The sequence below is a fragment of the Nicotiana tomentosiformis genome, chromosome 9 (genome assembly GCF_000390325.3).
Source record: "Nicotiana tomentosiformis chromosome 9, ASM39032v3, whole genome shotgun sequence".
Taxonomy (NCBI): domain Eukaryota; kingdom Viridiplantae; phylum Streptophyta; class Magnoliopsida; order Solanales; family Solanaceae; genus Nicotiana; species Nicotiana tomentosiformis.
Window position 1 is genome coordinate 48,853,043 of NC_090820.1, and position 22,026 is coordinate 48,875,068.

General features: G+C 40.4%; 1 protein-coding gene across 1 annotated transcript; it reads left to right on the top strand.

Moving 5' to 3' along the window:
• The first annotated feature begins 19,292 nt into the window (after positions 1-19,292).
• LOC104113805 (leucine-rich repeat extensin-like protein 6) lies at positions 19,293-20,781 on the top strand. The gene has a single exon (XM_009624093.4). It carries the CDS (start codon positions 19,411-19,413, stop codon positions 20,605-20,607), a length of 1,197 nt encoding a protein of 398 aa, XP_009622388.2. The 5' UTR covers positions 19,293-19,410; the 3' UTR covers positions 20,608-20,781.
• Positions 20,782-22,026: the final 1,245 nt, after the last annotated feature.

Genomic DNA, 22,026 nt, shown 5'->3' on the forward strand with positions numbered 1-22,026 from the left:
ATTGCGGAGTAGGATTTTACGCGGTTTGAGGTAAGTAACAGTTTTAAATCAGGTCCTAAGGGTATGAAATACCGAATTATTGGATTATTTGAGTATTTTGGAGGTGACGCACATGCTAGGTGAAAGGCGTGTGGGCGTGCACCATAGGAATTGGGACTTGGTCCATTTCGTGAAACTGTAAAGTTGAATAACTTGTTGCTAGAAATATGCTCTCCCTATGTTAATAGAAATTTGATTACAAATCATGTTAGAAATCATGCTTAGGCTATGTGATGGTACTGTTGGGACCCGCAGAGGTCGCGTACTTGTTGAATTACTTTCTAATTGCTTTCTTGTACTAAACCATGGTTTTACTTGAGTATCATATCTCAACCTCTTCTTGATTCTTATTGATACATTGTGTTATCTTTGTTTGGGTCGATCTTTGTGATTTTCGAGAGCCCGAGAGACTAGAGAGGTTGATGAATGAGTGAGGCCAAAGACCTGTTTGTGAGGTATTAATACTATGCCACGTGAGTTGTTCGTGCAACACGTGAGTTGTCCTTGCAGATCCACATATTGATAATATAGCACGTGAGTTGTCCGCAAGGATATAGCACTTGGGCTGAAAGGAGCCCCTCCGGAGTCTGCACACCCCCAATGAGCGCATGTCACACCCCAAAACCGAGGAGCGCGACCGGCGCTCAGCAGAGTAAACCCTGCCGAGCAAGCCTGTTAAATTCTTTCTACCCAATTCACCCATAATCATGAAAATACATGATTTCATAAATTATATAGCAAGAAGTGCATACATACGATGCTGAATCATTTGATTAGACATTGCGCCTTTAAGTCTCAAAATACATATTTCTTATAGTTCGAATGGAACAAGTGATCAAACACAACATAACTGGTTCAACATTCCCAACAACCATATACAACCCACATAGTGTCTACGGAACCTCTAAAGATACAAAAGAGAGTAAAGATGGTGCCGGCAACAAGGCCCCGGCTATACCTCAAAAGTGACCACAATATAAACAAAAGGTACAATACATGACTCCGGAATGAAATGGGGCTCACCGAGTCTGCTGAGAAGATGATGATGTAACACTAACTGCGATCAACACTGTCTGCTATGTAACCACCTACATCTATTTAACGATGCAGCGCCCCCGGTAAAATGGGCGTTAGTACCGTCGAATAGTACTTGTATGTAAAGCTAAAACACCATCTCAATAGAATGGACAATAATACAAGGGGGAAACAGTCATGAGTTCAATAAAAGCTTTAAAACAATACTAAAACATCAAGTAAGGATCGCATAAGTTCTCAAGTTAATTTCCATATTATTAGGTTGGGTAATATTTAGTGCCATATGCCACAATCCACAATACCACCATGTTCTTACACGGAGTCCGATCTCGACCCGATCAGCTAGGTCATCTCATTTGGGATATCACCCATATCTACAATTTCAATTATCATTTCCAGCACAGTTACCACCATATGTGTGGCGTGGCGTCCGATCACGGCCCGATCGGCTAGGCCATCTTACCTGAGCCATCAACCATAACCACAATTTCAATTATCTCACATCATAGTTCTTTCATATTCTTTTGATTCATTGGCACTAGTAATCACGATTACAAAATCATTCTTGGCACTTGGCCATATTTCATAATTTTAGTCCCCTTTTCCACATTCAAATATCATTATCATAATCATTATCAACAACAATAAGGCTTCCCATTCAAGACAGTACATTCACATAACACAACAATTTGGGAATCTTAGGAACATAGAGGCCTTTCATACAATTTGGCATAACAACCTTTATTTTGATCTTGACATGAAGTCATAACATTTCTAACACATATTCCACATTTTGAACATATCCTCAAATGGCAAGATGACATGATAAAAACATTTAGAATAAATATTGAACATATATCTTTTGATACAACCACATTAGGTATAGCCAATTCAATAATGATCAAGGTCTTACTTCAATTACATGAACACCGTGGAATTCGATTCTAAGAAGAAGGGGGTTTAGCCATACATACCTCAATCCTTCTTTTAATGATACTACAAGGATCTACTATACTAAGCAACTTAAATCTACAATGAAAACATCCAATGGAACCAATATTCATAACAAATTCCATAGTTAAGCCATTTATGCATTTTATCAAACATCTAGTAGGCATGAATCTCTACATCTCTTACCCATAAAATTAGTTCATCCAATTACTATCATTTACCAATAATTTATCCCACCATCATTCTTGAACAATCCATAACTCCAAACATCACATACATGACCATCCATCCACCCTCAACTAACAAAATTCCATCAAGTAATCACGTTTCAATCTCTACAATGGTTATGTATTTAAATTGGGAACTTATGGCTTTAAATCACCATACAATAAGTTCCAATACTTAATTCATACTCATATTCTCATAATATATCCATGCATGTAAGTCTAAAGGTGTAGGATTACCTTTTGGAAGAAATCTTACAAAAACCCTCCTTTGAGTTCTTGAAGAAATTTCTTGAAGATCTATGTATTTTATGGAGGATTGAGTTAGTTTAAAGGTGGAATTAATGGAATGAAACACCAAATTAGTAGGGATTACTCACCTTGAAGATGGGGGGATTTGGAGGTCTTGAGAGAGTGGACGAAAACCCCAAAGTTCAGTCACCTCTGAATGATTTTGTACAGTCCGACATACCTCGGACTTAGTTTCCCTTTCTTACCAAATCGCATTACACCTTTCATGGGGGAAACCTTCAAGAATTCCCAATCATCTTCTTTGAACTCTAAATCCTTACAACGAACATCTGAATAGGATTTCTGACGACTCTGAGCAGTCTTCAACCGCTCCCTAATGATTTTAACTTTTTCCATAACATGATGCATGAGGTCTGGCCCTATCAACTCTGCTTCCCCAATTTCAAACCACCTAATAGGAGATCTACATCTCCTTCCATATAAAGCCTTGAACGGTTCCATCTAAATGCTAGCATGATAACTATTGTTATAGGCAAATTTTATGAGTGGTAAATAATCATCCCAGCTACCTTTGAAGTCTATATCACAAGCGCGCAACATATCCTCAAGCGTCTGAATAGTCCTCTCTGCCTGCCCGTCAGTCTGCGGGTGAAAGGCTGTACTAATATTCACCTGAGTACCCAAACCTTGCTGAATTTTATTCCAAAACTTAGCAGTAAGTTGTGCTCCACGATCAGAAATGATGGAAACCAGAGTACCATGCAACCTGACTATTTCTTTGATATACAACTGAGCATATTGTTCCGCTGTATCGGTAGCCTTAACTGGCAAGAAGTGTGCTGATTTCGTGAGTCGATCCACAATCACCCAAATTGAGTCAAACTTACTAGGAGTACGAGGTAATCCTATCACGAAGTCCATATTAATCATTTTCAACTTCCACATTGGAATTTCTATGTTTTGTGCCAAACTACCGGGCCTTTGGTGTTCGGCCTTCACTTGCTGACAATTTGGACATCTTTCCACAAAGTCTGCTACATTCCTTTTCATCTCATTCCATGAGTAGACTTCCTTAAGATGTGATACATTTTCGTAGAATCCGGGTGCACGGAATACCTAGAGGTGTGAGCCTCTGTCATGATTCTTTCCCGGAGACCATCTATATTTGGAACACATAGACGCCCTTGGTACCTTAGTGTACCATCACCCATGCCAAGAGAAAAGATATAGTTTTATGTTTTTGAATCCCCTCCTTCAATTGCACCAAAAATGAATTGTTGTATTGCTTTTCCTTGACTTCCACAATAGGCGATGATTCAACCCTATTTTGTACAATTACCCCTCCTTCATTAGAGTCCGCAATACGAACTCCCAAACTAGGCAATCGATGAACTTCCTTGGCCAACGGCCTTTGACATGCCTCCAAGTGAGCCAAACTACCCATAGATTTCCGCCTAATAGTATCCGCCACAACATTGGCTTCCCCGGATGATATAGAATATTGATGTCCTAGTCCTTTTGTAACTCAAGCCATCTTCTCTACCTTAGATTCAATTTCTTCTATTTGCAAATATATCGAAGGATCTTTTGGTTCGTGAATATGTCCACCTGGACCCCATACAATTAACGATGCCAAACCTTTAATGTAAAAATCACAGCCGCAAATCCTAAGTCATGTGTTGGATTGTTTTTCTCATGATTCTTGAGTTGTCTAGAGGCATAAATGATTATCTTTCCATATTTCATCATTAGTGGACATCTATATCACATTTATCTTACATATAACCTCCTACAAATTGTGTTCTACAAAATTTCCTTGATACGGTTACAATCTTATTAGTACTTGCAACTTGTTTTTCCAAATTTCTCAACAAAAGACATTACTAGGTCAGTTTTCTTAGGGGACTATCTGTTTCAGATGAATAACATCTACTAGCTTGCCCGCACACCCTGATAATATCAACCTGCATTGCATTGCCTCAATATGTGAAGTAACATCGTGCTCAGACCTTTCTTAGCCATCCTCTTTCCTCATTATAAGTCTTATGGGATTTTAAGAAACCACTCTACTTCCCTAGTGAACATTCTCACGATTCCTCTTTACTGCTAAATAGTTCCCAAAACACATATCAACATCCTTCATATATATATTGACTTCAACAAATGTCATTGGCCCGAACATGGCCTTTTCTGAAACTTGAGATCCTCCTAAATTCTTCAACGACGACTTCTTATTTTCTTTATAAGTGTAGGACTTAGTCCACCTGATTCCATCCTCTATGAGTAACTCACCTTATTCCCCGTATTGTAGTCACCAATAGTGTTTCTGGTATTACAGCCTAAGAGTTATCATGTTAAACATGTTTGGTTCATAATAAGTGTTCATCCTCTCTTAATCTGTTTCAAACATTTCCCCTTTGGTCTAGACAATATGTTGGTACTATATTTCCTTTGTGACTGGAGCATTCGTTCTCATCCCATTTTTCCCTTAATTCATAGTTGACAACCTTATTGTGCCACACACTTGTCTGCCTCCCATGAACTCGTAGTATCATTGTGCCTGGTTTGTTGAGTTTATCACACCGCCACTTCATCACTAGTAGTTTCACTTTCCAAAGTAATATGTAGACATGAACTCCCTCTAAATAATTTAGTTGATATTCGGCGTCACTCAAGTCGGCGGCATTACAGTTGATCCTTTATATCTTCTATTAACACTTGTGCTCTAGGCGATTCCACCATTCTAATATGAACTATTTTGCGATAACCATGACCATCTAAATTTATAGATTTTCTTCCAATTCTTCTCGCCTCATTCTTCCTAGTTAGTGAATAGCTATGTGCTCTTCCATACGCTACATGGTATTTTCCCTTAGTTGGGAATTCATCCTGCTCGCCTCTCGACACTTGTTGGGATATTCGTGGGAAAGTGTATTCATCCATGTATCACTTAACACTTCCTTGCTTGTAAGATTCTTAAGAGACTCTCCATCAAGTCCATATGCACTTATGAGTTATTATCAAATCACATTTATCTCTCCCAGTCATTCCGTATTTCTTAAAGCCTTGGAACTTTAGCTAAATCGTAAATCCGTGTTTAACTCATTCTAAGAACTCGCAAGCCTTTCACATTTGATCCGTAGTACTTCCTTAGGTTCCCTTGTTCCTGATCCTCTAAAAAGTATAAAATCCCTTTATAAACATACTCTTAGTTTATAGGATCGTTGACCCTGTCATTCACATTGCCATGTATGGAGAATTTACCTTCCTTAACCTTCCACCTTTTTGGGGTACTAGTGGTCTATCATTAGCATATCCTTTTAGAGAATCATGTTACCCATTATCTCTTTTCTAGACTACACTTGTCTTCAACAAAATATCCAAACATCATAGCTACATGGCCCTACTCTCGTTTTATTGCACTTAAGTAGCCTCACCATGGCCCTTCCCTCCCCACTTGGGGTGAATGTTTCACATTTTGACACAAGTCTTGAATTTAGCAATTTGAGGGACACATATTTCACATCTCTAGTCCTCTTGTATTTGATTGACTATTAGGGAGATTTAAGCCCCATGGTATTAACCTCATAAGTTTTCTACTGATCCAAATCCATCGTGTGAATATCCTTTTTGGAGTGCAACACCACTTCGCACATTCCTGGGATTTTTATAACATTCATAGTGCTAGGGTCTTCTCATTGTGGGTTCACTTAACTCTCATTTCATAACTTCTTGTCTCTCGTGAGAGACCTACACATTTATCATTACTCTCCAGGCCATGCCTTTCATATATCACGTGCCGATGTAACAAATTTACATCTTTGAATCATACACATGGTTCCCACACTATCCATATGTACTAGTTAAGCTTAAGTCTCATTTATCAGGTCAATGCCTCTTTGGAGGTGGGTAATCACTTCTAGCACCCTTCTCATATAAAGTATGCTCATGGCACTATATACTTGTCTCATATGGTCATACTATTCATTCAACATGATACATGTGCCATCTATTTAATATTCAGGCCTTTACCCATTCGTCATGTCACGTGACAACATTACTTGGAATAAACCAAAAGAGCATTTAAACTTACCTTGAACCTCAACGCATGCGTTGGAGGAAGAACAATTTCACAACTAGTTTCATCGCACGATTCAGAATATCAAAGAAGGGTATTATTCCTAAATGCCCATGTAGCATCCGAATTATAGATGTGGTCAACAACACACAGATAATAAGGACTCTACTAGACACGGCTCCGAGACATCCTAGGACACTTTAACACCTTAGGCTCTGATACCAAGTTTGTCACGCCCCAAAATTAAGGAGTGCGACCGGCGCTCAGCCGAGTAAACCTGGCCGAGAAAGCCTGTTAGATTCTTTCTCCCCAATTCACCCATAATCAATAAAATACATGATTTCATAAATTATACAGCAAGAAGTTCATACATACGCTGTTAAATCATTTGATTAGCCATTGCGCGTTTAAGTCTCAAAATACATATTTCTTATAGTTCGAATGGAACAAGTGATCAAACACAACATAACTGGTTCAACATTCCCAACTCCCATATACAACCCACATAGTGTCTACGGAGCCTCTAAAGATACAAAAGAGAGTAAACATGGTGCAGGCAACAAGGCCCCAACTATACCTCAAAAGTGACCACAATATAAACAAAAGGTACAATACATGACCCCGGAATGAAATGGGGCTCACCGAGTCTGCTGAGAAGATGATGTTGCAACACTAACTGCGATCAACACTGTCTGCTATGTAACCACCTGCATCCATTTAAAGATGCAGCTCCCCCGGCAAAAGGGGCGTTAGTACCGTCGAATAGTACTAGTATGTAAATCTAAAATACCATCTCAATAGAATGGACAATAATACAAGGGGGAAATAGTCATGAGTTCAATAAAAGCTTTAAAACAATACTAAAATATCAAGTAAGAATCACATAAGTTCTCAAGTTAATATCCATCTTATTAGGTTGGGTAATATTTAGTGCCATATGCCACAATCCACAATACCACCGTGTTCTTACACAGAGTTCGATCTCGACCCGATCAGCTAGGTCATCTCATTTGAGACATCACCTATATCCACAATTTCAATTATCATTTCCAGCACAGTTACCACCATGTGTGCGGCATGGCATCCGATCACGGCTCGATCAGCTAGGCCATCTCACTTGAGACATCAACCATAACCACAATTTCAATTATCTCACATCATAGTTCTTTTATATTCTTTCGATTCATTGGCACTAGTAATCACGATTACAAAATCATTCTTGACACTTGGCCATATTTCATAATTTCAGTCCCCTTTTCCACATTCAAATATCATTATCATAATCATTATCAACAACAATAAGGCTTCCCATTCAAGACAGTACGTTCACATAACACAACAATTTGGGAATCTTAGGCGCATAGAGGTTTTTCATACAATTTGGCATAACAACCTTTATTTTGATCTTGACATGAAGTCATAACATTTCTAACACATATTTCACATTTTGAACATATCCTCAAATGGCAAGATGACATGATAAAAATATTTAGAATAAATATTGAACATATATCCTTCGACACAACCACGTTAGGAATAGCCAATTCAATAATGATCAAGGTCTTACTTCAATTACATACCTCAATCCTTCTCTTAATGATACTAAAATGATCTACTATACTAAGCAACTTCAATCTACAATGACAACATCCAATGGAACCAATATTAGTAAAATATTCCATAGTTTTGACCATTTATGCATTTTATCAAACACTTAGTAGGCATGGATCTCTACATCTCTTACCCATAACATTAGTTCATCCAATTACTACCATTTACCAATAATTTATCCCACTATCATTCATGAACAATCCATAACTCCAAACATCACATACATGACCATCCATCCACCCTCAACTAACAAAATTCAATCAAGTAATCGCCTTTCAATCTCTACAATGGTTATGTATTTAAATTGGGAACTTATGGCTTTCAATCACCATACCATAAGTTCCAATATTTAATTCATACTCATATTCTCATAATATATCCATACATGTAAGTCTATGGGTGTAGGATTACCTTTTGGAAGAAATCTTATAAAAACCCTCCGTTGAGTTCTTGAAGAAATTTCTTGAAGATCTATGTATTTTATGCAGGATTGAGTTAGTTTTAGGATGGAATTGATGGAATGAAACACCAGATTAGTAGGGATTACTCACCTTGAAGATGGGGGCAGTTGGAGGTCTTGAGAGAGTGGAGGAAAACCCCAAATTACGGTCAAGAAAACTGGGGTAAAATGAATCCTGAATGAGTATATAGCATTTCGGGCGTCACAGGAAGCGTGGGGCACTACCTGTGGCCCAATTTCCAGAACCTCAAAAATCCCAGTGCCAGGGCTAGCGCCCCATGCTACCCTGGGCTCTAGCGATGGGAAATCGTTTCTATTTTGCCTGGAAATGGGGATAACTCTCTCATACGATGTCCGAATTCAACAATTCGTTTTGCTATGGTTTTGCAATTTCAATACAAAATCTAATCCTTAAATCAAAACTGAATTTGGAGTTCATTTGCTAAATTTGATACCACATATACGTGAAGTAACGACGTTGTTGAAACACTTTTGATGTCAAAATAATGTGGTTCTACCCCATAGGTCTCCTTTGATACTCGAATATATTATTCCCAAATACTGTTGTCGCACTTTAAAATATTAAATCATTAAGGAATTTTAACGGGGCCTTACAACGCAGGTACCTATTGAGTGTGAGTACTGAGGGCTGAGAGGCGAGTGATTGAGTTGTTGTGAAGAGTTAAGTGATTGTTGCCCTGAGAGGATGTACTTCTTTTTCATTTGTTGATGCATTTAGTTGCTATCTGTCATTGTTGTGAAATTTCTGAAAGATTCTATATCCGAATTACCTACACTTTAACTGTATAAAACTGATTTGACTTAAACTGTCAGATTTGAAAGCATATCTATTCTTTGATGGAAGTATTGAAAATGAACTGTATTTGTATAGCTCATCACTACCTTCTCAGTTCCTAATTTATTTGTGTTCCCGGTCATAGGGGTATTGATAGTTAAGTAGCTTATTCCCGAGACTATCGAGGTAGCTGCATGGCGTTCGCAGGCCTTGGCTATCCTTTATTGTCTTTATCGTATTTCAGTTCTTATTTCTTAGATGTTGTATTAGACTTCTCCTGGTATAGATGCTCATGTACTCAGTGACACCCGAATGTTGGGCTAATTATTTTCGCACTTATGCTATTGGGTTTTACCCTATTTTTACGAAAAACTTCGATCATTTTAAATATCTAAATTTATTTATGTTAAATGTTGAAGTGTTTTGGAAATGTCAGCTTGCCTAGTATCACGATAGGCGCCATCACGACGGGTTAGGTTTTGGGTCGTGACAAGTTGGTATCAGAGCCTAGGTTACATAGGTCTCATGAGTAATGAGCACGTTTAGTAGAGTCTTGCGGATCGGTAAGGAGACATCTGTACTTATCATCGAGAGGTTGTCGAACCCTTAGGAAATCTCACATTATTGAATTCTTGTCGTGCGAATCTTTTGATTCTGATAACTAAATTTCTGTTATTCTAATTCTCTCACAGATGTTGAGGACGCGCACTACGGGGCAGAATGGACAGCCATCGGTACCACCAATCATGGTCGCGAGAGGCCGAGGTCACGGTAGAGACTGCGGTAGGGGCAGAGCTGCAGCTCGCACCACAACTAGGGAAACACCTGCAGATCCGCCAGTTGCCACAGTTCAGGAGCAAGCTCCAGTTGTGGATGAGCATTTGGGACCAGCTCAGGCACCACCTTGTGCCTATTTTGATTCCAGGACTTTAGGAGGCCTTAGCTCAGATCCTGACCACGTGTACCAGTATTCCTCAGGCGGTCTCTATTCTAGCCGCAACAGCCACTTCTCAGATGTGGGGAGGTGTTCAGATTCCCACCACCCGCACACCAGAGAAGGTGGTATAGGGATTCCAGACATCGGGGGCACCACCAACCCAGCCGGTTGCAGTTGTTCAGGACTATGTAGTTCCTGTCATGCCTGATGATGAGAAACATAAATTGGAGAGGTTTGGGAGACTCCAGCCTCCATCTTTTAGTGGTACCGAGGGAGAGGATTCACAGGGCTTCTTGGACAGGTGTCAGAGAATACTCTGTACAACAGGTATTCTAGAGATCAGTAGGGTCTCGTTCACTAATTTTCAGTTCTCTAGGGCTGCCTTCAGTTAGTGGGAGGCTTACGAGAGGTGTAGGCCGGTCAGCGCAACACCCCTTACCTGGTAGCAGTTCTCCAGTCTATTCCCTGAGAAGTTCATGCCTCAGTCCCGCAGAGAGGAGCTACGCATACTGTTTGAGCAGCTTCGTCAGGGTGATATTTCCGTGATGCAGTATGAGATGAGATTTTCAAAGTTGGCCCGTCATGCTATCTGGTTAGTTCCCACAGACAGTGAGAGGATCAGGAGATTCATAGATGGCCTCACTTTTCAGTTGCAATTGCTTATGACTAGAGAGAGAGTGTCTAGTGCTACTTTCATCGAGGTTGTCGACATTGCTTGCTAGATTGAGATGGTTCGCATCTAGGAGCGGGTTGAGAGGGAGGCCAAGAGGACCCGTGGCCAGGGTGGATTCAGCGGTGTTCTTTCTGGGAGGCAGTTCCACCATATTAGTGGTCGTCCTTTCAGACATGCTCAGACGGCTCACCCAATTCACTGTGGTGCATCATCTGGACATGGTTCACATAACTATCAACAGGGCCAGTCTTCATTCAGTGCACTACCAAAGCAGAGTTCTCACCCTGCCTCGTTAGCTCAGGTGTCTACGGGGCATCAAGAGCAGTAGTTCCGTCAGAGGAGGGCTATTTTGAGTGCGGAGATTTTGATCATATTAAGAGAGATTTCCCTAGGTTGTTAGGTGGGACTCCACATCAGAGTTCTCAGTTGATGGCACCAGCACCAGCAGCTTCACCACTGCCCAACCAGTTAGGGGTGGGGTTCAGTCAGCTAGGGGTCGCCCTAGAGGGGGAGGCCGATCAGAGGGTGGCCAGGCCCGTTTCTATGCTCTTCCTGCCAGACCATATGCCACTACTTCAGATGTTATGATTACAGGTATTGTCTTAGTTTGCCATAGAGATTCCTCTGTATTATTTGACCCTGGTTCCACTTATTCATATGTGTCCTCGTATTTCGCTCATTTTCTGGATATGCCCCATGAATCTCTAGTTTCACCTATTCATGTATCTACGCCGGTGGGTGATACTGTCATTGTGGATCGTGTATATCGGTCATTTATGGTGACTATTAGGAGTCTGGAGACTAGAGTGGATTTCTTGTTGCTTAGTATGGTCGATTTTGACATGATTTTATGTATGGATTGGTTTTCTCCATGTCATGTTGTTCTAGATTATCACGCTAAGACCGTGACATTGACGATGCCGGGGTTGCCAAGGGTTGAGTGGAGCGGCTCTATAGACCATGTTCCCAGTAGAGTGATTTCATACTTGAAGGCTCAGCGGATGGTTGAGAAGGGTTGTCTATCTTATCTGGCCTTTGTGAGGGATTTTAGTGCAGAGACCCCTGCTATTGATTCTGTTCCGGTGGTCCGAGATTTTCTAGATGTGTTTCCTGCAGACCTGCCGAGCATGCCGCCCGACAGGGATATTGATTTCGATATTGATTTGGTTCTAGGCACTCAACCCATTTCTATTCCACCATATCGTATGGCACCAGCGGAGTTGAAGGAATTGAAGGAGCAGCTTCAGGAACTCCTTGATAAGGGGTTTATTCGGCCTAGCGTGTCACCTTGGGTGCACCAGTTCTATTTGTAAAGAAGAAGGATGGTACTATGAGAATGTGCATTGATTACAGGTAGTTTAACAAGGTCACAATCAAGAACAAGTATCCATTACCGCGTATTGATGATTTGTTTGACCAGCTTCGGGAAGCGAGGGTGTTCTCCAAGATTGATTTGAGGTCATGGTATCACCAGCTAAAGATTTGGGACTCAAATATTCTTAAGTCAGCTTTCAGGACCCAATATGGCCATTATGGGTTCCTTGTGGTGTCATTTGGGCTGACCAACGCCCTAACAACGTTCATGCATCTGATGAATAGTGTGTTTCAGCCTTATCTTGACTCGTTCGTTATTGTACTCACTGTTGACATCCTGGTGTACTCTCGTATCCAGGAGAAACATGCCCAGCATTTAAGGATTGTGTTACAACGGTTAAGGGAGGAGAAGCTTTCTGCAAAGTTCTCCAAGTGTGAGTTTTGGCTCAGTTCAGTGGCGGTCTTGGGACACGTGGTGTCCAGTGAGGGTATTCAGGTAGACCTGAAGAAGGTAGAGGCAGTTCAGAGTTGGCACAGACTGACCTCAACCATAGAGATTCGTAGTTTTCTCGGTTTGGCTGGTTATTACAACCGTTTTGTGGAGGGCTTCTCATCTATTGCATCGCCCTTGACTAAAATGACCCAAAAGGGTGCTCCTTTTAGGTGGTCGAATGAGTGCAATGAGAGCTTTCAGAAGCTCAATCCTGCTTTGACCACGGCTCCAGTTCTAGTTCTACCATCAGCTTCCGGTTCTTACACAACGTATTGCGATGCCTCGCGGATCGGTATTGGGTGTGTTCTGATACAGGAGGGTAGAGTGATTGCTTATGCTTCGCGTCAGTTAAAGCCTCATGAGAAGAACTATCCTGTCGATAACCTTGATTTAGTAGCTATTGTTCACACCTTGAAGATATGGCGGCACTATTTGTACGAGGTCCATTGTGAGATTTACACTGATCATCGGAGTTTGCAGCATCTGTTCAAACAGAAGGATCTTAACTTGCCTCAACGGAGGTGGTTGGATCTTCTTAAGGACTATGATATCACCATTCTGTACCATCCCGGGAAGGCCAATCTGGTGGACGATACCTTAAGTTGGCGGGCGGAGAGTTTGGGGAGCTTAGCATATCTTCCAGCAGCAGAGAGGCTATTGGCATTAGATGTTCAGGTTTTAGCTAGCCAGATTGTTAGATTGGATGATTTTGAGCCGAGTCTAGTATTGGCTTGTGTGGTCTCTCGGTCTTCACTTTATGATCATATCAGGGAGTGTCAGTATGATGACCCCCATCTGCTTATCCTTAAGGACACGATCCAACACGGTGATGCTAAGGAGGTCACTATTGGGGTTGATGGTGCATTGAGGATACATGGCAGGCTATGTGCGCCCAATGTAGATGGTTTGCATGAGTTGATTCTCCAAGAGGCTCACAGTTCGCGGTATTTTATTCACCCGAGTGCCGCGAAGATGTATCAGGACTTGAAGCAACATTAGTGGTGGAGGAGAATGAAGAAGGACATAGTGGAATATGTATCTCGGTGCCTAAATTTCCAGTAGGCGAAGTATGAGCATCAGTGACTAGGTGGGTTGCTTCAAAAGTTAGAGATTCCGGAGTGGAAATAGGAGCGGATCACTATGGATTTAGTTGTTGGGCTTCCACGAACTTAGCGGAAGTTTGATGCAGTTTGGGTGATTGTGGATAGGCTGACCAAGTCAGCTCATTTTATTCCTGTGATGACTACCTATTCTTCCGAGCGGCTAGCTCGAGTATATATCCGTGAGATCGTCAGGCTTCATGGCATACCGGTATCTATCATCTCTGACCGAGGTACGCAGTTAACATCACGATTCTGGAGGGCCGTGCATCATGAGTTGGGGACTCATATGGAGTTGAGCACAACATTTCACCCTCAGACGGATGGACAGTCTGAGCGCACTATTCAGATATTAAAGAAAATGCTTCGTGCGTGTGTGATGGAGTTTAGGGGTTCTTGGGATCAGTTCTTGCCTCTAGCGGAGTTTGCTTACAACAAAAGTTACCAGACGGGCATCTAGATGGTACCGTATGAGGCTCTGTATGGTAGGCGGTGTAAGTATCTGGTGCGTTGGTTTGAGCCGGGCGAGGCTAGATTATTAGGTACAGACTTGGTTCGGAATGCTCTGGAGAAGGTCAAGGTGATTCAAGATAGACTATACACAACACAATCCAGACAGAAGAGTTATGTGGATTGGAAGGTTCGCGATGTTGCATTCATGGTTGGGAAGCGAGTCTTGCTCCGGGATTCACCTATAAAAGGCATTATGAGGTTCGGGAACAAGGTCAAGCTAAGCCCAAGGTTCATTGGTCCCTTTGAGGTGTTGCAGCGAGTTGGGGAGGTTGCTTATAAGATTTCCTTACCTCCCAGTCTAGTGGGCGTTCACCCAGTATTTCATGTTTCTACGCTCCGGAAGTATCATGACGATCCGTCTCACGTGTTAGATTTCATCTCAGTCTAGTTGGACAATATTTATCTTATGTTGAGGAGACAGTGGCGATCTTGGATAGGCAGGTTCGAAAGCTGAGGTCAAAGAATATTGCCTCTGTGAAGGTTCAGTGGAGAGGCCAGCCGGTCGAGGAGGTGACTTTGGAGACTGAGCATGATATGCGCAGCCGTTATCCTCATCTTTTCACGACTTCATGTATGTCTCTATGATCGTTCGAGAATGAACGATGTTTTAAGAGGGCGAGGATGTAACGACTCGGCCGGTCTTTTTGTGTGTATTATCCTCGATCCCCTATTTACTACTTTCCCCATATCTGTTTCTGCTTATGTGACTTGCTGGGGGGTCTTGGTTTTGGTTTCGGAGTGTTTTGGGATACTTAGTCCCTAAAATGGAAGCTTAAGCCTTAGGAGTTTGATCGTAGTCGGAATTGTGTGAAGATGACTCCGGAATGGAGTTTTGCCAGTCCCGTTAGCCCCGTTGGGTGATTTTGGACTTAGGAGCGTGTCCGAAATGTAATTTGGAGGTCCGTAGTAGAATTAGGCTTGAATTGGCGAATATTGCAATTTTGGCGAATTTGGCCGGAAGTGGAAATTTTGATATCGGGGTCGGATTTGATTTTCGGGAATCGGAGTATGTTCGTGGTGTCATTTAGGACTTGTGTGCAAAATTTGAGGTCAATCGGATGTGATTTAATAGGTTTCAGCATCGTTTGTGGAATTTGGAAGTTTAGAAGTTCTTTAGGCTTGAATCTGGGTGTAATATGTGTTTTGATGTTGTTTTGGGTGATTTGAAGGTTCGCCTAAGTTCGCATTGGGTTATATGACTAGTTGGTATGTTTGGTTGAGGTCCCGGGGGCCTCGGGTTGATTTCGGGTGGTTAATGGACTTGATTTTTGAGTTGATGAAGCAGCTAAAGTGCTGCTGCTACTGGTGTAACCGCACCTGCGGAGTGGGCACCGCAGGTGCAAGCCCGTATAAGCGGGGAAGGAGCCCGCAGAAGCGGCCAAGGATGAGTTGAGCAGAGGTCGCAGGTGCGAAGATTTTCCCGCACATGTGATGGCAGCAGAAATGGGCAGGTGGGCGCAGGAGCGAGATCGAGCCATAGGTGCGATAGGTTTCCCGCACCTGCGATAGGCGTTGATGCGGTCCTTTGATCGTAGAAGCGGAGGCAACAGATAAGTGACTTCTGCAGGAGTGGGAATGTTTCCGCAGAAGCGGACCTACAAATGCGAATAAATGGCCGCAGGTGAGAAAAGTCCGGGCAGAAGGTTTAAAAGTAAGGGTTCGCGATTTTAGTCTTATTTCAACATTTTGGACTCGTACTTAAGCGATTTTGGAGAAGATTTTCGAGGTGATTATTGAGGTAAGATTCTTGTACTCGTTTTGGATCATAAAACTTGTTTCCCCACTGATTTCCCCTCCTAATTAGTGAGATTTTGAATTGAAATTTGGGGGTTTAGGACTTGAGAATTGGAGAGTGGATTTTGAGGATTTGGATGACCAAATGGTGTCAGATTTTGATAAATTTGGTATGGTTCGACTCGTGAGTGAATGGGCTTTCGGGTTTTCTGACTTTTGTAGGATTTCGAGGCGTGGGTCTGGGGAGTTGGGTTGAGCCTATTTCGGATTTTGGCTTACAATTTCGTGTTTTTCTTGTGGAATTGATTCTTTTAGCCTATACTAATTGTATTCAACTGCATGTGGCTAGATTCAGGGTGTTTGGAGATTGATTCTAGGGGCAAAGGCATTGCGGAGTAGGATTTTGCGCGGTTTGAGGTAAGTAACAGTTTTAAATCTAGTCCTGAGGGTATGAAATCCCAAATTATTGGATTATCATATTATGTGAGTATTTTGGAAGTGACGCACATGCTAGGTGACAGGCGTGTGGGCGTGCACCGTAGTAATTGGGACTTGGTCCATTCTGTTAAACTGCAAAGTTGAATAACTTGTTGCTAGCAATATGCTCGCCCTGTGTTATAGAAATTTGACTGCAAGTCATGTTAGAAATCATGCTTAGGCTATGTGATGGTACTGTTGGGACCCGCAGAGGTCGCGTACTTATTGAATTACTTGCTAATTGTTGTCTTGTACTCAGTCATGGTTTTACTTGCGTATCATACCTCAGTCTCTTCTTGATTCTTATTGATACACTATGTTATCTTTGTTTGGGCCGATCTTTGTAATTTTCGAGTGCTCGAGAGACTGTAGAGGTTGATGATGAGTGAGGCCGAAGGCCTGTCTGTGAGGTATTGATACTATGGCACGTGAGTTGTCTGTGCTGATCCACATATTGATACTATAGCACGTGAGTTGTCCATGCAGATATAGCGCTTGGGCTGAAAGGATCCACTCCGGAGTCTACACACCCCAGTGAGCGCAGATACCTATTGAGTGTGAGTACTGAGTGCTGAAAGCCGAGTGATTGAGCTATTGTGACGAGTTGAATGACTGTAGCCCTGAGAGGATGTAGTTCTTTTTCATTTGTTGATGCACTTAGTTGCTATCTGTCATTGTTGTCAAATTTCTGAAAGATTCTATATCCGGATTACCTACACTTTAACTGTATAAAACTGATTTGACTTAAACTGTCGGATTTGCAAGCATGTCTATTCTTTGCTGGAATTATTGAAAATGAACTATATTTGTCCTTATTTATTTGTGTTACTTACTGAGTTGGTTGTACTCACGGTACACCCTGCACTTCGTGTGCAGATCCAGGTGTTCCTGGTCATAAGGATGTTGATAGTTGAGCAGCTGATTCCGGAGACTATCGAGGTAGTTGCATGGTGTTCGCAGGCCTTGACTCTCCTCCATTATCTTTATCGCATTTTAGTTCTTATTCCTTAGATGTTGTATTAGATTGCTCCTGGTATAGATGCTCATGTACTCAGTGACACCCCGATGTCGGGCTAATTTTTTCCGCACTTATGCTATTGGGTTTCACCCCATTTTTATGAAAAACTCTGATCATTTTAAATGTCTTAATTCATTTATGTTAAATGTTGAAAGTGCTTTGGAAATGTCGGCTTGCCTAGTATCACGATAGGCGCCATCACGACGAGTTAGGTTTTGGGTCTCCCTAACTCCGATTGAGCTCGAATAAATGTTGTTAGTATAATCAACAGAAGACCGAAATATCCGTGACCGGTCAAATATTACGGCGGGAATCTCGACACGAATCAATAAGGAACTGGCAAACAGCGAATCGAGAGATCTTTTACCTTTTATAGAATTGTACCTAAAGTAGGATTCCTCTACAATATAAATGAGGGTCTGATTATTCATTGCATAGATGGTAACACGCACTGCAATTCAACACATTATTATTCTCTTTAAGTTCTTACTACCCTCTTTAAAGCTCTCATTTTTCTGTCTTGATATCGATCGAAGTACCTGGTTCGAGTGTGATTAATTCTCGGGGCTAAAACTGTTCAATTCGTGTGGTTTGCGTTTATTTTTTCATTACTTATTTCAATTGCAATCTAATTTGTCGTTTTGTATCAAGTTAAATCATGTATCCTTAAAACCACTTACAAATTCAATTATTATCCGATTTTGAGGATAACCAACTATAAAGAAGAATACTTAATGCTAACTAAGATGTTATTAATATTCCACATATTAGTGAACTTTCCCATCATTCACTATGTCAATCCATGAAAGACATGCATTAATTAAACGTTGTCTGATGTGTTTAGATTACAATGTACTAACTAATGGAAGTAACATTATTGTTATTGTGTTCATTGTTTCCAAATTTCTAACTAACCCTTTATATTTTATTTTTTAAGGTTAGGTTTCCGAGAAATCAACTTTCCACTATAATAATCAGTATAAGTGGGACACGGGCAGTCCGTCCTAGCTTTTTAAAATTATAAGTTGTACTGATAAAAGTTTAAATTCTTTTTGTAGAAAATAAATCTATAATTTCTACTCAATTTTCGTGACTCCGGCGCTGTTCTAAAATCTCTGTAGAAATTATGCTTCTTGACAACATATGCGTACAAAATAATCCTTTAAGTTAAACTTAATTAATACCAAGTTGTAAATAACAAAAGAACCGTGTTTTTGGTGAGATCAGTAGCTAATACCCATCAAACTTTCTAACAATTGTACAACATCATCAGTTTTGTCTATACTGTACATCAACTCCAGATCATACATTGTTTAAAGGATAGACATAAGGCGTCGAGATGATTATAAGAAAACTCTTGGTACTACCTCCCTTAAGCAAGTCATATTTATAAAAAGAAATCTCCTACGAATATATCACCAACAAGCAGAAAAATCAGCATTAAGTAAGATTTGGTCAATTTTTAATATCCTAATTATAGTTGTCTAATTCCTAATCACTATTTAATTTAATTTTTTTTCTATTTAACTTAATTAAGTTAAAGAAAATACTCTCTCTACCAGCCACTTAGCCTCCACCAATAGCCATTTAAATATCAAACCTTTCTGCTTCTCTAAACAACATCCGACATAATACATTAACTTGTTCACGAACACATCAAATGTTGTCCTAAACCCTAAACTCCTAAAACTAATATCCAAAAATCATGAAGTTTATCAACTTAGCCCTTTTTGGCTTCTTTTTCATCATTTTCTTCTTCTCAAAACCCTCTTTTCAAGCTTCCCCTCCTCCACCACCAATCAAATATGACCAAAACCCTAGACTTTTCAATGCTTACATAGCTCTACAAGCTTGGAAACATGTCATGACTTCTGACCCTAGAAACTTCACCAAGAATTGGTATGGATACAAAGTTTGCAACTACACCGGAGTTTACTGTGCTCCGGCACCAGATAACCCTAAAATCACCACCGTTGCCGGAATTGACCTCAACCATGCAAATATTTCCGGTTACTTGCCTGAAGATCTTGGCCTGTTGACAGATTTAGCCGTTTTTCATATAAACTCCAACAGATTTTCAGGCACTGTCCCAAAATCCTTTTCTAAGCTCCAACTTCTTTATGAACTTGACGTGAGTAACAACCTTTTGTGTGGTGAATTTCCTTCGGTTGTTCTTTCACTTTCTTCTTTAAAATTTCTTGATATTAGGTATAACCAATTCGAAGGAAATGTCCCTTCTCGACTCTGGGATCGAAAACTGGATGCCCTTTTCATAAACAACAACAATTTTCAGTTTACATGGCCTAAAAACTTAGGAAACTCGCCTGTTTCTGCTTTGGTTATGGCAAATATCAATGTCACGGGATGTATACCACCAAGTATAGCAAAAATGGGGAAAACGCTAAATCAGATTATTCTCATGAATGCTAGTTTAAATGGATGTTTGCCACAAGAACTAGGGCTCTTGAAAAATGTGACGGTTTTTGATGTAAGCTTTAACAATCTTGTTGGGAAGTTGCCGGAAACAATTGCGGGCATGAAGAAATTGGAACATCTCAACGTGGCACATAACAAGCTCTCCGGCGAGATTCCGGCAAGTATTTGCTCGTTGCCGAGGTTGAAGAATTTCACCTACTCTTATAATTATTTCTGTGATGAACCGAAGATTTGTCTCAAGTTGAAGGATAAAAATGATAAGAAGAATTGTATACCCTATAGGCCATCACAACGTTCAGTTAATGAATGTAAGGCTTTTTATTCACGAGGTCCAGTTGATTGCCGTTCATTTGGTTGTGGATCAAGAAGTCCTCCACCACCACCGCCACCACCACCGCCACCTCCTCCACCACCACCACCCCCACCGCCACCTCCTCCGAAATCACATTATTACCATTATCCGTGATTGAAGAATATATTGTGTTTCTTTGACTTTGGATTGCTTTTACTTGATTGGGTAGGTTTTGAACTAAAAGGGAAAAAGGAAAATAAAAAAATGAGGTTGTATTATCTTTCAATAAATTATATACATGTAAGAAAGGTAGACTTTTTTTTATTGTATTTTACTTTTCTTATTGCATACATTGACTTTGATTATGTTATACTGCTAAGGGAATAGACTTTGTATTTTATTCCCCCCTTTTCCATTCTTTTTGTGTGAAAATGAAATGTATCATGTGGGACTTTTTAATTCTTTTTCATTCTAGCAAGGTAGTTCACTCTCGAGTCTCCAATCAAAATTCAAGGTAGGCTCCCGAATTTCACTAGTATTAGACTCTATACATAAAAATATACATAAGTGTAGTATGAGTATGATAACTACATATACTCAATAAGTATCAAGTCTAACTGCAACAAAGCAGTGGCGATGTTTTGATAAAAGATAATATTTCCTCATAACTTGTGTCATTCACAAGAATTCACGACAACATAGAAAACAACAAAGAAACAACGAATATGATAAATACAGTCAATACAGGAGATAATAAGCCTCAGATAACAAGATCAAAAGCATATACCAATTCTTCAACTCGAGTCTACAATGTCTATGCGTGATAAATATTTAAACTTTACATTAACTCAATGTATCCCAAGTGCCTACAACCCGCTAATAAGTTCTAAGCATGCGAAAGAATGCATCAAAACAACATATATGAATTATATGCATGAATAAACATGTAAAAATATATGAATATGCATAAAGGATAACTTAAACAAAATAAAGATTCAACCTTTATGCTCAATCGTATCATCTGGTGTCATATTCAAACCAGAAATCGATAGATTTCTAAACCTACATGCACACTGCTGGTGGGATTCCGGTGTTCGGTAACTCTAGAGGGATAAATCCATATCCACACACAAATAGAAACGTAAATATACACTCCCTATAAGAACGTGATATGACATGCCCTAACTGATACTTCAACAGGAACGTGAATCTAGGTACGCCCTAACTGATACCTCAAAACAGGAATGTGAGTCCACATGCCTTAACAGCTTAACAACAACAAGTAATGAGAATAAAATATATATTCTAACAAGGTGCATATCTGAAACAACATATGACTATGTAGTTCTACCATGTAAAACAAGTATACGGAATCTATAATGGTAAACTAGAATGCGAAGGATGCCTATAACATTATTCTAGCATGAATAAGATGATCAAGTAGTCGTACATCAATATAACATGCAACAGGTAAATGCATGTAGCAAAATAAGGCATAAAAAGACCTATTGAGATTTTACTCCAAGTATGAAAAACACATGGTACCCGCATATACGCCTATCACCTTGTCTATACATCACCCTCAAACACGTG

Bases quoted from the DNA above. Each gene is read 5' to 3' on its own strand.
- LOC104113805 (XM_009624093.4), top strand. From the start codon at position 19,411: ATGAAGTTTATCAACTTAGCCCTTTTTGGCTTCTTTTTCATCATTTTC.